The sequence below is a fragment of the Chelonoidis abingdonii genome, chromosome 3, assembly GCF_003597395.2.
Source record: "Chelonoidis abingdonii isolate Lonesome George chromosome 3, CheloAbing_2.0, whole genome shotgun sequence".
Lineage (NCBI taxonomy): Eukaryota > Metazoa > Chordata > Testudines > Testudinidae > Chelonoidis > Chelonoidis abingdonii.
Window position 1 is genome coordinate 3,111,578 of NC_133771.1, and position 16,237 is coordinate 3,127,814.

Consider the following 16,237-nt stretch of genomic DNA (forward strand, 5'->3'; position numbering starts at 1 on the left):
AAGCCGCTTTCTCATCTTGTGCGGGATGTAACGTGCACATTGCAAGGGTGGCTGTTCTGAATTCTCTAGGCAGCTATGTTTGGCATGAAATAATCCTTTGCCCTTCATGGCACCTTTCAAGGGAAACACCCAGAGCACTTGCAAGCTCTCGTTAATTAAATCTTGCAATTGCCATGTTGTGCTGCTAACCCACCGATTTATTTCTCCTGCCCGGCCCTGCCTTGCCCTCTCCCTCTCACCCAGTTTTCAGCCCTTTTTGTTGCCCCAAAATCTCCCTAGGGTGTCTCAACATTTCACTGAACTAAAAAATGGCAAAATCTGACTTTTCTTTTTTCCGTCCAAGCCTTGCTCCTCTCCCCTTTTCCCAGCACAGCTGAGAACCCCACCATCCTCCCAATGGCTCCACCCGCAGCCTCGGAGTGCTCTGTGGATCCTGCCTAGTACTGTTTGTATCGCTGCTTCTATACTCTTGTCCTCCCATCTGTTCCCCTCTTCACACATCATCCCGCCTTTCCCTTTGTCGGGCTCCACATTCTGTCCAGCTGAGCCTGTGTCTCTGTAAATCGCCCAGCAATGCTACTAAGGTGCCGCAGTAAAAATACTGCAGCATGAATGCTGTTAGCAGTTCGAGTTGCCCTGGTTCACACAGCGAATACATGGCAGAACCAGATGTCCTAATTCCAACTCCCTTGCTCCCAGCACTGTGGCTGAAGATTTACCACCACCCTGAGCTGTGTGCAACTGTTAGGTAGGGGGTTTAGTTGAGTCACCCTGCCACGATTCTGGTGGGTCCCTGTTTGGAAAAAACACGAATGAATGAAGCAGCAGCCGTCTTTGCAATGATGCTCATTCCTTTATTGTTGTCCTTGCTGCCATTTTGAATGGTGCTGGCACTTTCTGTTCATTTCCAGCACATCAAAGCTACCTTACAGAGTATTGAAGAAGTGTCCATCCAAAGCCAGAGGGGGTGTGGGGACAATGACCTTTCCCAGCACAGTATGTATAATATCTATATATTTATAATATGTCCTGTATATTCATATGTATAGAGTGACAAGGACGGGCCACCATACAGGAAACTTTTGATTCCTAAATAAATCACCATAACAACAGGCACAAAAATTTGGTCCTAATCAAGGCCCTCACCTTGTCAGTCAATCAGCTGATCAATTAAAAAAAATACCAACCTGCTACCCCCCTCTGGAATCTGCCTGGTCGTCGCTCACATTGATGGTGAATAGTCCCCTTGGTGACTCACGCACACCTGCACACACCTACATACGTTCCTATGTAAATACTTACATACCAACATACAAAGAACAATAGAAATATACATCTGAGGTTGCAGCAACGCGATGAGGCTGTGGGAGTGATCCAGCCCCTCGTACCAAGGCAGAAGGCAGACACCACTGCTAGCTTCGTGGTTCTCATCAGTGTTTATTTACAGCCTTACTTGGTTTTTGTGCTAAGAAGATCGTGAGGTTTTTGGCAGCAGCAGATTGAGTGTGCGTGAGATTTTTAGATGTCCACGCGCAACAGATGCGTCAAAGCAGCACTTAGGCATTGAGAGCTCAGCGCCACCCCCGGCACGCATGCGCACGCACATGCGGAGTTGTCTGCACGCCATTGATTGGGGGCACTGCCTGGGGAGTTTTCTTAGGTCAAAATCAAAATTCAAAGCTGGCCAAGTGGCGAGATGTGATTCCAAAGTGTCTGCGTCAAATTTCCAACCCACCAGGGAGGTTTCTTAATGAGAGCAGCTGAGACGGCTGGAGAGTTTTCACATGGGCCCCATCATAGCTGTAATCCTGTCTGGGTCCTGTGCTTCATCACGGCACAGAAAATACCCTCCGGAGGGCAAACAGGCTGCACAAGATGCGGTGGGAGATGGTATTTAGCCCTTGACAGGCAGGTCAGTGACCCGTGTCTGCACTTATCCACCCTGTATGCCATGAGAAAGAAGAGAGCAGGGGTGTCTCTGTGCTACGAGTGGGTGGGCAGGCCCAGAGGTCAGCATGTCTAAAACTGTATATCTATCACTACCAAACTAGCCTGTGCTGGACTCCTAGAAATGGGTGGACAGGAGCTAAAGGGCAACTGCATTTGCCTACAGGTGCCTTTGTGTGTCTAGCTCAGCCAATTTCCAGCACACTCACTGCAGGTGGCTCTGGCGCTCGAATGAAAATCCAGCTGCTCTTTCTGGCTGTGTTTGAAGCTACATCCAGGGGCGCACACAATCCTGCAAATCAGGCATCCCAAGTCTGTGCGTTCAAGGCAATGTGGAAATGGAAGGTGAGAGAGGCTGTTCTGCAGCTGCCTCAGCTAGTTCAAGTTCCTCTTCGGTAAAGGGGGAGAAGAGGTTTTGTTCTTGGAGCTGGGAATGGGACACACCTTTCCTCGGTGCATTTGGGTGGGGAGTTGCTTTTGACCCACTCATGGAGGGACGGAGCCCAAGTCACTCTCTGTGGATGGTACTGGAGAGAAGCTCCTTCACCTGGCATGTTGTCCATGCAATCATTCCCAGCTGCTCACCCTCCATGTTAGCTCTCTCCTCCAGCCTGGAGAGAAGTTTAATGAGTTTGGGGATCCTGAGGCAGGTGCCCTGTTTCTGGGTGAGGTAAAGGAGCAAATCTCTCAGGTTAAACCAGCACAGACCCCCATGCTTCTTCACAACATTATGGGCCAAGCTCTAGGGTGAGGCAGCAGGAATGAGGAGAAATCATCATAGAATCAGAAGATCAGGGTTGGAAGGGACCTCAGGGGGTATCTAGTCCAACCCCCTGCTTAAAGCAGGACCAAGCCCAACTAAATCATCCCAGCCAGGGCTTTGTCAAGCCTGACCTTAAAAACCTCTAAGGATGGAGATTCCACCACCTCCCTAGGGAACCCATTCCAGTGCTTCACCACCCTCCCAGTGAAATAGTGTTTCCTAAACCTCCCCCACTACAACTTGAGACCATTACTCCTTGTTCTGTCATCTGGTACCACTGAGAACAGTCTAGATCCAACCATCAGCTGCAGACCTTTGCCCCAGATGGAAAGAGTGAAATGTCCACCCCCAAAGAGTCTGCCAACAGCTCCCCATTTGTAGCCTCAGCTAGTTCCATCCCACAAAATCTGATCGCCTGCCTGCCCCCCAGCCACATGTAACTAGGCCATGTCTCTGCTTACCCAGCCCCCTTACTTAGCATGGAGATGGGAGAATGGGGAGCTACCAGCACATCTGAAGGGGGTACATGGAACCCCCCCTTTTCAGTGTGTATCCTTCCTCCTGCAGCCCAGTGCTCAATTTCGTAAGTGTGGAGTAAGTCCAAGGGGGACTGAGCCTGTCTTCGATACCTTGAGTGTGGTGCTGGCACTGGAGAAGGGACATCTCCATGGTCACAGAGAGAGTAGGAATGTGTCCCAGCTTTCACTCTCACCTCCTCTTGCTCCTCTCACTGACACTCCCTGTGACTGGCACTGCTCTATGGCAGCACAGTCCCCAGTCCCTTGGAGGATCTTCCATGAACCCGATCTCATGGATCCCTCACCTGAATGTGCTTTTTTGGGTTGCTCTGTTAGCTTTTCTACCCACTGTAGATGGGCACGGCTAGTTTCTAACCTCCATCAGAGAGCTGTGGCTTCTCTCACCAGCTTTACACACCCACATCATCTCAAGTGATGCAAGGCACAACGAGTGCCGTCCTTCCCGTTAGAAGCTGGTGAAAGGGGTGAGCGCTAGAGAGAAGTGTTGGTAGTGATAATGCACAAACATTGTTGACTCCGGTAATGCAGAAGCAGGGGGCCTACCCGCTGGCCAGTGCCCAGTTTGGAAGCTCCATGCTGGCTGGTTGGGAGCCTGAACGTATCTTGGAGAAAGTAGCAGCTGGCTTCATCTTTAAACAGGCACATGCGGCCAGCTGAGACTCCAGATCCCAGCAGGCAGAGGGCAGGGCTGCTACTCTCTGAAAGACAACATTGAGCCTGCAGCTTCCATGGGCTACACCATGGAATGAAACAAGAGGGTGGTTGAAGGCCCTGTTGTTGAGTTGTGGGGACTTCATAGGCCATGCTTTACCCATCTGTGACCTGGGGACTAAATGGAAAACTGACTCAGCAATGGTTTGTTCCTCTCTAATCTGTACAAAGCCCTTGATCTGGGGAGACTAATTAGCTGATTCCCATAATGCAGGGATTTGCTACCCAGTGATCCCTGCAGTGACCCTCCCCCCACCCTTTTATGTAGTACTCAAAGTCTTTGAAATAAGATGCTGTCGGTGTCTTCCCTCTGACAGCTGAGTGAGGCCCCAGCCCTTCCCACTCTTCCATTGCCGCCACAGTTCAATGGCCTGTGGGTTTCAACAGTTGCGCACTTGGGAGCAGAAAGTTTTAGAGAGCATGGTAGAGGCAAACAGCAGTGACATTGAGACAGGGAGAGAGGGAAGCAGTCGTAAGTGCAGAAGGCTACAAGACAGGCGGTGGCCAGACCCTAACGAGAAACTCCCTTGGTCTCAGAACAATACACTCTATGGGGCCAGCCCTCATATCCTCCTAGGATTTCCTAGTTCAAGCCCAGTCGTCTGGATTCCAGGACGCATCTCCTTCTTCTGCTCCAGCAGGGTGCTGGCCTCAGACCAGGAAAAGCGGAAGGACAATTTCATAACCCAAGTCTTCTTGAATGAACCAGATAAATCACTTTCTCTTTGACTATGATCTTGCAAAGGTCTTTGATCTCTTTCCACCCCCTCACCCCAATCCCCTGGCACTACACATTTGCAAACTATCCAAGAGCCCATAACTGTCTATGCTCACTCAGCGGCCTGGCACATCCACCCAGGTCTCAGGTGAGGATGCACCTGCCCTCAGCTGAACTGTTGAATGTCGATGCACTCGGGAACACTGAACTTTGTTCTAACAGTAACCGTCCATGCTGTTGCCGGAGCCATGTTTTAATCCTCCTCCTCAGGACTGGACAAAAGCGCCTAGCCTCTTGTCCTTACTTCTTTTACCAGCTGCCCTGCTCTCCTCCACAGCCCCTGCACCAGACCAAAGATGTTCTTGAGACTAGCAGTTTAACACCTTCTTGTAACACCTAGTCCAGGTAGCCAGTGCAAGGGATAGGTGTGTTCAAGTTACCTCTCCTGGCACTGGCTCGTGTGCCCTTCACTGATTCTTTCCCTCTAGCTGCCAAGGACAGTAGAAACTTTCATTTCTGCTTTGACCTGCAAGGTCAGTTTCCAAATAGATAATGTTGTTCTCCAGCCTCTGTGCACTTCTTTGGGGAGAACAGGAGAGTCCCACTGGCTGTTCCACCCCAACGAGGAACTGTGAACCAAGGTGGACGTCAGATGACTTAATGGGGCAAGCCCAGCCATCGCCAAACGGTACGGTTGGCGAACAAAGTCCCAGGATCACTGGAAGACTTTAGCTCCCCCTGTTGGCTAGGTTTGGTTAATGAATACCCCCTTTTTTCTTCACAGGGTGAGAGCTGAGCCCAGAACTCAAGGAGACGTCAATGCTGCTGCTGTCGATACGGCACAGGAAGTGTCTCTTCATCCATGGCCAACAAACGCAAGGTCCAGCTGCCAGAAAATCCCCAAACACTTGTGGGAGTGGCCGTCAGCCTGTGCACGGGTCTCGTGGGGTATCCCAGGGAATTTGGCAAAGCCAACCACCACCCCACATGCAAAGTCCATGGAGAGCTCTGAGTGGTCTCATCTCACAAGAAAGCCACCAGAGAGAGAGGGCCTAGCTTCTCCCCCATCTTCCGCTTGTTTCCCCCTCTGAGGAGGTGACTGTGCATTAGGGGCCGGCAGTCTGCCAATGACACAAAGGAAAAGCAGCTGCCTCAGGCTCAGCTGGGTCCTGCTTTAAACAAGATGCGAGGGTAGTAGAAGGGAGCAATCTGCATGGTGCCCACCACCAGCATTGCCTGCGCCTTATTCTGAACACCTCTCCTAACTCTGCATTGCCAAACTGCTTCATAAATAAATATGATCAATAAATAAAGTGACAGATCCAGATGGGGGGAGGGAGGCAGCCCCCGTGTCCCCGGGAACTGACGCCGAGTGTCTCACACAAACACACACACACAAGAAGTAGCTGAAGACAAAGACAAGATGGGACCGGGCGGAGAGGCTGCCAGTGGGGAATCCCCTTCCCGGGCCGAGCATTTTCGGAAGCAGCCAGTGATGGGTGGCGTAGTCCTTGCTGTAAGATGGAAGGGAAGGGAGGAGCTGTAGGGCATCACTCATGAGCTGGCATCGTGCGGGGATGCTGGGACCTGGCCACCAGGGAACCGTGAGTTGTTGAGGGTGGCAGCAGCCGGGGTGTCTGGCACCTGAGAGTGGGACAAGAAAAAGAGAAAAACTAGTCTCTTGTCACATCACCCACCTCCTCCCACTTCTCTCCCAGCCAGGTCCACTAACAGGAAACGCCAGACATTTTGTTCAGCGAGGTGCTATAAAGGAAACTCATGTGATGCTAGAGGGGACGGAATAAATGCTGCAACATCAGGCTGAAACTCCCTTTGAATCCCAGGGTCAATTCACAGCAGGGTCAGTTCTGCCCTTCGTAGCCAAGTGGGAGGTACACTGGGTTCCATGGAGTTATCTGCACACTGTGTACCTAGCTGGTGCGCTCCAGGCCAGAGGGGCCTGCCTTTTAGTGGTGCAAGTTGTGGGATGGGAGATCCTGTACAGGTTTGGTATCACTGTCATCCTGCTTTTAACACTAGTTTAACGATTACAAAACTAACATTAGTGTTTATTCACCGGGAACTGGGGTAGTCAGTCAATTTAGGTGCCAAACTTTAGGCTCCCAAATTTGAAAATTTTGGTCCCAGGTTCTTGTTGGGATTGTTAAGCCCACACCAGAAGTCAGATGGAAAGCGGTTCCCTGCCCTGGCACCAATGCCGGCTCTTTACCAAGATGGCAGCTCTGAACCACTGGCTTGTCAGGACTAATGGTTCAAGCTGGCTGAGGCGTCTCAAGGCTGGGCAACGCTGGGCAGTGTTTGCTGTGACCGATGAGACTCTGGTCCCTAGCACAGGGAGTCTGGTAGGGCGTCATGGACAGAGACCTGCTCTACACTTGTGCTGAGGCTCTGGCCATGTAAAAAGCCCCCGTGTCCTTGAAGCTGCCTGGTTTGGGCAGGATAAGGTCCCACCAGGCCAATAACAAGCTTGTCATCTCTGTGGGGCCCTGGGCATTGGCAGAATTTGCTGCTTCCATTTGTTAAGAAAACCTAGCATGGGCACACTGTGCTTTCTCTCTGTCCGGTGCTGTGTGGGCATCAGTGACCCCTCCCCAGTCCCCAGGAGGTGGGGATGTGATAGAGGCAGAGGGGGGCTGATGTGACAGAGGTACCTATGAGCGTATCCCCTGTCCCAGACTTCCCCAGGGACAGGACCCTAGAGCAGTGACCAAGGGATGGCTTTTCTCTTCTCCTCCGTGCTTGCAGCTTCCTCCTTCCCTGATTCTCCAGCCTGAAGAACGGACGCCCCAGCAGCAACAAACATGCCAGGCATGGAACAAATGGGTTGTTATTTCAATGCAACTTGTTATTAATTATTCCCTGGCAGACCAGCGAGGACCTCACAGCTGCTCATTTCCGCTCTGCCCCTTCCAGCCCACTCTGCGGTCCCTACCTCCCTTCAGCCCTCACGTTCACCCCGCTGAGCGCCAGAAGGCATCAGAATCAGGCTGTTTTTCACTTCACCTCGGCGGACACTCACCAGGATCGGGACTTCCTCACCCTGGCAGCTGCAGGCCGCTCCAGAAGACTATCCAGGCGCATCAGTCTCTCAAGGTGCAGAGCTCGCGGGTCCTGCTCGCTCTGGTCCCCGGTCAGCTCAAATTCAAACACAGCTTGGGGGGACAGGTCCAGTTCCAGGAACATGATGTTCTCAGCCTTCACCGAACAGGATGAAAACACCAACAAATGGAGTCACTGACAGTATGCCGATCACCTGCTGAAAGGCTGGGCTCAGCCCTGGGGGCAGGAGATTTTTTCTATCGGGGCAGCTGTAGGTCGGTCTCCCCAGATACGCTGCCTCCCATTTAGATACTCTGACCCACCCCGGCTTGCTGTCCATGGCCCACTCAAACCTTGGCTGCCTGCAAGGGTGCCAGCTAGTGCCACTTGTGGTGATGTCTCCACAACGGACAGGACTGAGAGGCCCCAACTGCATTGCACACAGGTCAGTGAGCAGCTATCTGAGTTAGAACATCAGAATGGCCACACTGGGTCAAACCAAAGGTCCATCTAGTCCAGGATCCTGTCTGCCGACAGCGGCCAATGCCAGGTGACCCAGAGGGAATGAACAGAACACTTATCGAGTGATCCATCCCCTGTCGTCCATTCCCAGCTTCTGGCCATTGATGAACCTATCCTCCAGGAACTTGAGTTCTTTTTTGAACCCCATTATAGTTTTGGCCTTCACAACATCCCCTGGCAACAAGTTCCACAGGTTGACTGTGCGTTGTGTGAAGAAACACTTTCTTTTGTAAAAGCAGCAAAGAGTCCTGTGGCACCTTATAGACTAGCAGACGTATTGGAGCATGAGCTTTCGTGGGTGAATACCCACTTCGTCGGATAGATGTCACGTGCATCCGACGAAGTGGGTATTCACCCACGAAAGCTCACGCTCCAAAACGTCTATTAGTCTATAAGGTGCCACAGGATTCTTTGCTGCTTTTACAGATCCAGACTAACACGGCTACCCCTCTGATGCTTGACACCTCCTTTTGTGTATTTTAAACCTGCTGCCTATTAATTTCACTAGGTAACCTCTGGTTCTTGTGTTATGAGAAGAAGTAAATAACACTTCCTTAGTTACTTTCTCCACATCAATCATGATTTTATAGACCTCAATCATATCACCCCTTAGTTGTCTCTTATCCAAGCTGAAAAGTCCCAGTCTTTTCAATCTCTCCTCATACAGAAGCTGTTCCATGCCCCGAATCATTTTTGTTGCTTTTTCCTGTACCCTTTCCAGTTCTAATACACCAGATCTTTTTTGAGATGAGGTGACTAGACCTGCAAGCAGTATTCTAGGTGTGGGTGCACCATGGATTTATATAGAAGATTATTCTTTTCCAAATGGTTCCTTACATCGTTAGCTTTTTTGACTGCAGCTGCAACCAAGGTGCTGTCCACAATGACTCCAAGATCTCTCTCCTGAGTGGTAACAGCTAATTTAGACCCCATCATTTTATAGGTATCCTTGGGATTATGTTTTCCAACGTGCATTATCTTGCACTTGTCAACCCTGAATTTCAGCTGCCATTTTGTTGCCCAGTCACCCAGTTCTGTATCTTCGCAGTCAGCGTTGAATGATCTGGAGTAGTTTTGCATCATCTGCCAATTTTGCCACCTCACTGTTTGTCCCTTTTTCCAGATAATTGAGGATGAATATGTTGAACAGCCCTGGGGCCAGTATGGACCCCTGGGGACCTGCTATTTACCTCTCTCCATTCTGAAAACTGACCACTTATTCCTATGCTTTCTCTCCTGACTTGTAGCCAGTTACTGAGCCATGAGAGGACTGGTGGGGTTGGGAGAAGATACTTCTGCTGGTGAATCTGGCTGGCAGGGCTGTGGGGGAGATGCTGTGAGTGTAAGCCTGCTCCATGGCACCTTTCCCCCTCACCGGGAGGCAGACAATGCAAACTATGAAGAGCTTAGCATGGCTTGGAGGGGTAGCTGGCTTCCTTTGACCCGTCAAACAGAGCTCTTCTTCCCAGGCCAATGAGCGTAGCCGCCAGGTGGATGATAACCCCTCCCCACCCCCACAAGCTTAGAGATGCTCTTCAAAGCCAGACCTCGAACATGCTCCACCCAGCTGCTCTGCTTCACAAAGCTAAACTTCTCTTCCTGCTGATAGGACCCCTTATACTCCAGAAAAAGGAGCCACCACATTTCCACTCTCAGAGGACCCATTGCCTTGATTCCATCATTCCCTCCACCAATTCATCCAGCCATACATCAGTTCCACTGGTTTCTCATCTGTCCACGCAATGACTTCACTCCACCCCTCCCTTTAGCTCCTGCACTCACCCGGTACCGAGGGTGGGATCCCATGGCCATGGCCACCCGCGCATACTGGCTGATGGGTCTCTTGTAGCCCACGGCAGAGGTTGGCCTCTTCTTCATTTGGTTGTTGCTGCTGAGGAGAGATTTATAATAAACATTTTCCCATATAAAATGATCTGCTAAAAATAAATCCAGGCAAAGCGTGGAACTGGCTGCCTCAGTCTCTCTAAATGGATGTAAATTTCGGCAGAGTTGGTCTCCCCTTCCTTCCTGTTCTGTGCCCAAGGTGTGGTGGAGAGCTGGTCCCTAGACTGCCAGGGTTTCACTTCTACTGCACGTCCTTAACAAAGACCATCTACAGGGATGAAAGGTGTCAGCCTTTAGCAACCAGAGGAATTTGGGAGGAAGTCGAAGGGGCTACAGCTAATAGCAGCTGTACAGGACCCTTGCGGCTGAGTAACACAGCACTGGAATAGATTATCAGGCAGAGGGACAGGTTCACTCAGGAAGTTGTGACCTGTGAATCCCTGGATAGGAAGATCACCAAAGAGGGTGCTTGCTGGGTTGGGAAGTTGAAAGCCAAGGGAGCCAGAGGGGAAGCAAAGAAGAGAGATTTGGAGAAGCTTGTGGGGCTCATCCAAGAACCTCCAAACCTCCTGAGGTTTGTCCATCACTGGGATCACAGGCAGAAGGGCCAGTGATGTTCTGGGTCAGCCAAGCTAGCCCCATTGGCCTCCAATAAATAAAGGCTGGGAAGGATTAGCTTTTATCGACAGGTGCCGGTAAATGTCAATTCACCACAAACAGACACATTGATGAAAAATATTTCCCCGATGATAACTGAGGTTTGCAGATCAGCAAAGACAGAAAGATGCTGCTTGAGAGCTTACGAGTTTGCTGTAAGGCTATTTACTCTGCTATTTTGGCATATGAGGTTGACAAGTTCTGTTTTCATGGTTAGACATTTTTAACTGTTTGAATCTCAGGGTCAACTGTCATGAAGTACTCACTGTCTGAGCCCCTACTGTCTGCTCCCCGCATAATTTTCCACAACTGCAAAAATTCAAATCAGTAAATACTGTAAACACAAACTGATATCATCCATCAACATGATTCATAGATTCATAGATTCACAGACTCTAGGACTGGAAGGGACCTCGAGAGGCCATCGAGTCCAGTCCCCTGCCCTCATGGCAGGACCAAATACTGTCTAGACCATCCCTGATAAAGAAATTAACATTCTGCCAAGCCTCAGTAAATAAAAACCTTAGTCAGAAACATCAAATCTGCCTGTGCATAGTGTGTCTGCTTTCCCTGAGTCATCAGCTTTGCATTAGCCTTAATCACTGGTTCTCAAGCTGTGAGGCCCATGGAGTATATCCGTGTGGACAGGAGCACTGGTTGATCATGAGAGCTGGCAGCATGGGGGCACATGCACTCTCCATTTTGGAAAGCTAGCCCCCTGCCCTGTCTCTTCTGCCCAAGGCTCTGCCCCCACCCCTTCCATTTCCTGCTCTGATTGGCCAGGCTGCCAGCGCAGTCGCGAGTCCGGGCTGGCCTGCTGGTGACCAGAGCAGTCCAGAGTCCCACCTGGCCCACCGGCACCTGGAGCAGCCTGGAGGAGCCCCGAGCCCTGGTTGGCCAGCCGGGGCCAAGCCCTGAGTCCGGGCCACCCATAGGACCTCTGAGTCCTGCCAGGGCTCAGCTTTGGGGCTGCAGTGGGGAGCATTAGCAGAGGTTTGGGAAGTCTTAGCCTCCCCCAGCCTCCATTACCCACTGCCCATGGCTGGCAGGGAAGAGACGCTGGTCAATGCGGAATCCCAGGAGCTGAGCACCCACTGGGAGAAGGAGCCGAGCAGATCAGGCCATTGAGTTTCTGTGCCTGAGTGCAGGGAGGATGCGGGGAGGGTTGTAAGGCAGTGGGTCTCCCCAGGGCTTGGCAGATGGGGTGGGAAGAAGAGAAAGGAGCCAAGATTGTGAGGAGGGTGGGGGAGGTGTCCAGACAGGATCTCAAGCATAAGAAGTGAACAAAACACTGGAAAAGTCTGAAGCCCTGTCCTCAGCCTTGCAGCCTCTCTGGCGAGGGGGATGGAGCTGCAGGCCAGACAAAGGCTCTTCGCTCTCTCCAGGCTGCTCCTGTCACGTGGCCCTGGCACTCCCCGGTCCCGTGGAGCGCTACGTAGCCAGGGCTGAGCAGTGGGAAAGCAGTAGCGTCTCCTCAGACAGAGAGGGGCCAGGCAGTTACCTCAGCCGCCCACCTTAACTCTCCTGCCCTAACCTCTCCGTGCCCTGAAGTGTCATGGCCACGAGCTAGAGGGTTCAGCCTTTCTTTACAAGAACAGGGCAACTGGCAGAGCTTTTCTCTTACCAGCAGTGAGGTCATCGCTCTGCTGCCTGACATGGGCACAACATGCTAGACACAAAGCCGGTTGGTAGCATACAGAGGCGCCGACCCCATGGGGCTCCAGGGCTGGAGCACCCATGGAAAAAAATTAGTCCAGCTCCCCCCTTCTCCCCCAGCGCCTCCGGCCCACCCACAGCCCCGCCAATCAACTCCACCCGGTCCATCCCAGCGCCTTATGCCTGCCGTGATCTGTTGTTCTGCAGTGTGCAGGAGGTGCTGGGGTGGGAGGGTGAGGATCAGGGACGGGAAGAGGCAGGGTGGGGGCAGAGTGGGGGCAGGAAGAGAAGGCTGTGTCCCCACACCGCAGCCAGAGGCTGTTCCTTTCTGGCAGTGCCCATTCTTCAGAGCACTCCCCTCTGAGGCTCTGGGTCAAATTTACCCCTCAGGAGGTGTTTTGGGAGGCTGCAGCTGCACAGTGACAACGTGTTACAGTGTTAAGGAGGGTCTCAGCTCTGTGAGACGGTAACTCAGTAACGGACGGGCTGTCCCTGCCCTGCCTGGCGTCCGCCTGCTCTTCCATTCCAGACTGCTAATGCTCCCCATTCAGAATCCTCCCTCCTGCAGCCATGAGGGGGCGCTACCAGGCCTCCTCTTCCAGAATTGCAGCCTTACCCCCCAGCAGGCACGAGCGGCTGGAACTTCCACTGGTCCTCCTCACAGTCGTAGTACAGGCGGTTCATGATCTTGTTCTTCTCTTCAGGAGGGATAAAGTTCTCAATGATCAAGTATCTGAGCAAGAGCCAGGGTAAGAGGGGGATGGAGTGAGAAAGTGGTGGTGGCAAGACAAAAGGGGTGTGGGCGTGAGAATAAAGAAAGGGGGAGATGAATGGAGAAAAAGATGGGAAGAGGCAAAGTGTTGGGGAAAGAGGAGAGAGAGATGGGGGAGGATGGACAGACACCCAGAGAAATGGGAGAGGGAAACATGAGAGCAAAGGGGAAGAGGAACAGGTAAAAATAGAATAAGATGACAGAACCAAAGATCACAGAGAGAGAGAAATACAGCCAGCCAGCCAGAGATGGGGCCAGGAATAGACAGAGCATGTCAATCAGAGAAAAGAGACACAGTGTTTCCTGTAAGCTTTGTTTTGAGACAAGAACTCTGCCAGTCCCCTGCTCATCTTATATTATTATTTTTTATTACAAATATTTGCATTGTAAAAATGATAACCCAAAGAAACAGTATTTTTCAGTTCACCTCATACAAGTACTGCTGTGCGATCTCTTTATCATGAAAGTGAAACTTACAAATGTAGATTTTTTTTGTTATGTAACTGCACTCAAAAACAAAATAATGCAAAACTTTAGAGCCTACAAGTCCACTCAGTCCTACTTCTTGTTCAGCCAGTCGCTAAGTCAAACAAGTTTGTTTTACAGGAGATAATGCTGTCCGCTTCTTATTTCCAGTGTCACCAGAAAGTGAGAACAAGCGTTCGCATGGGACTTTTGTAGCCGGTATCGCAAGGTAATTACATGCCAGATATGTGAAACATTCGTAGGCTCCTTCATGCTTTGGCCACCATTCCAGAGGACATGCTTCCATGCTGATGACGCTCGTTAAAAAAATAATACATTAATTACATTTGTGACTGAACGTATTTGGGGAGATTTGTATGTCTCCAGCTCTACTTTACCCCGCATTCTGCCATATATTTAATTGTATCGCAGTCTTGGATGATGACCCAATACATGTTGTTCATTTTAAGAACATTTTCACTGCAGATTTCACAAAACACAAAGAAGGTACCAATGTGAGATTTCTAAAGATAGCTACAGCACTCGACCCAAGGTTTAAGAAGCTGAAGAGCCTTTCAAATCTGAGAGGGACGAGGTGTGGAGCATGCCTTCAGAAGTCTTAAAAAGAGCAACACTCCGATGTGGAAACTACATACCCCGAACCGCCAAAAAAGAAAATCAACCTTCTGTTGGTGGCATCTGACTCAGATGATGAAAATGAACATGCGTTAGTCTACACTGCTTTGGATTGTTATCGAGCAGAACCTGTCATTAGCATGGATGCATGTCCCCTGAAATGGTGGTTGAAGCATGAAGGGACATATGAATCTTTAGCGCATCTGGCATATAAATATCTTGCGACACCAGCTACAACAGTGCCATGCGAACACCTGTTCTCACTTTCAGGTGACATTTTGAACAAGAAATGGGCAGCATTATCTCCTGCAAATTGTTACTAAATTTGTTTGTCTGAGTGATTGGTTGATCAAGAAATAGGACTGAGTGGACTTATAGGCTCTAAAGTTTTACATTGTTTTATTTTTGAATGCAGTTTTTTTTTGTACATAATTCTACATTTGTCAATTCAACTTTCATGATAAAGAGATGGCACTACAGTACTTCTAATGGGGGAATTGAAAAATACTATTTGCAAATATTTGTCATCAAAAATAAATATAAAGTGAGCACTGCACACTTCGTATTCTGTGTTATAATTGAAATCAACTTATTTGAAAATGTAGAAAACATCCAAAAATAGTTAAATGAATGGTATTCTATTACTGTTTAACAGTTTGATTAATCACGATTAATTATTTTAATCACTAGACAGACCTACTTAGCACGTATTGTATAGCATTTTATACCAAAGCAGTGTCTGAATGTTATTAACATGCTACAGGGAAAGCTCGTTAACTCATACTTGGGTCTTTCCCCAACCCTATAGCATGGCGTTGACCAGGGATATGGATGTAGCATCTTCCTCAGGGTATGAACACACAGGGTCTAGCACCAACATTGTTTTTTATCGGCCTCACTTCAGCCAGATTTTGAAAGTCAGACCCATGTGCTCATGCATGTCCATTTACACTCACCTAATTTACATGCAAAAACTCCCAATCTCCATCCAGAGATGAGACACTGATTCTTCCCTGCTCCAGGGTAATTAATTCGTCCCACTCTGTCCCCAGCATAAAGCCTGCCCATATGGCTACCCTCATCTTTTGATTTGCAAGGGCCTCCTTGTGAGTCATGTGGACTCTGGATTTTAAGGCTAGAGAAGAGCATTAGTATCCTCTAGTTGACATCCAGCATAACACAGGCCGAAGATTCTTGCATCAAGAACCTCTATTTGAGCTAAAGCAGTCCTGAAAGAGATCCAGTCTTGATTTAAAGACTTAGAGTGGTGAAGTATCCACCACATCCCAAGATAAGTGGTTCCAATAGTTAATTATCCCCACTATTAAAAATTTGCACCTTAATTCTCATCTGAGTTTGTCTGGCTTCAGCTTCCAACCCTTGGATCTCATTATGCCTTTTCTACTAGATTAAGGAGCTGCCTACTATCAGAAATCTCTTCCTCCTGTAGGCACTTGTAAACTGATCAAGTCTCCTCTCAATCTGGATGAACTAGTTAGACTGAGCTTCTCAAATCTTTTGCTTTAACGCAGGTTTCTCAGACGTTGAATGATTCTTGTAGGTCTTTTCTGAACCCTTTCCAATTTTTCAACATTCTTTCTGAAGCATGGACAGAACTGGCCACAGTATCTAGTAATGGTCTCACTAATGCTGTGCTTCTACTTGATATTCCCCTGCTTATACATCCAAGGATTGCATTGGACCAGCTAGCTACAGCATTGCAGTGGGATTCATGTGCAGCTGCTTATCTGCCATGACACCTAAGCCTTTGTCAGCACCGCTGCATTCTAGGATACAACACCTCATCTTGTAAGAGTGACCTACATTCTTTGTTCCTAGATGTATGACCTTGCATTTGGTGGGACTAAAATGTATGTTGTCCAAATGAGCCCATCTTACCAAGTGATCCAGGTTGGTTTTACACCTGAGCTGTCCTCTCCATTATT

At 49.7% G+C, this 16,237-nt stretch overlaps 1 protein-coding gene across 2 annotated transcripts in view; it reads right to left on the reverse strand.

The window, feature by feature from the left end:
* Positions 1-831: 831 nt before the first annotated feature.
* The window catches only part of KIF3C (kinesin family member 3C), a 72,340-nt gene continuing 56,934 nt past the window's right edge, over positions 832-16,237 (reverse strand). The window contains exons 5-8 of one of the 2 annotated variants that reach the window (XM_032762369.2): positions 13,035-13,151; positions 10,043-10,148; positions 7,739-7,894; positions 832-6,322 (exon numbers count right to left, since the gene is read on the reverse strand). In XM_032762369.2, the coding sequence (XP_032618260.1) occupies positions 6,233-6,322; positions 7,739-7,894; positions 10,043-10,148; positions 13,035-13,151 (469 nt within the window). In that variant the 3' untranslated portion in view covers positions 832-6,232. Of the gene's footprint in view, positions 6,323-7,718; positions 7,895-10,042; positions 10,149-13,034; positions 13,152-16,237 lie in introns of both variants that reach the window. The other variant, XM_032762368.2, reaches the window with a different exon arrangement.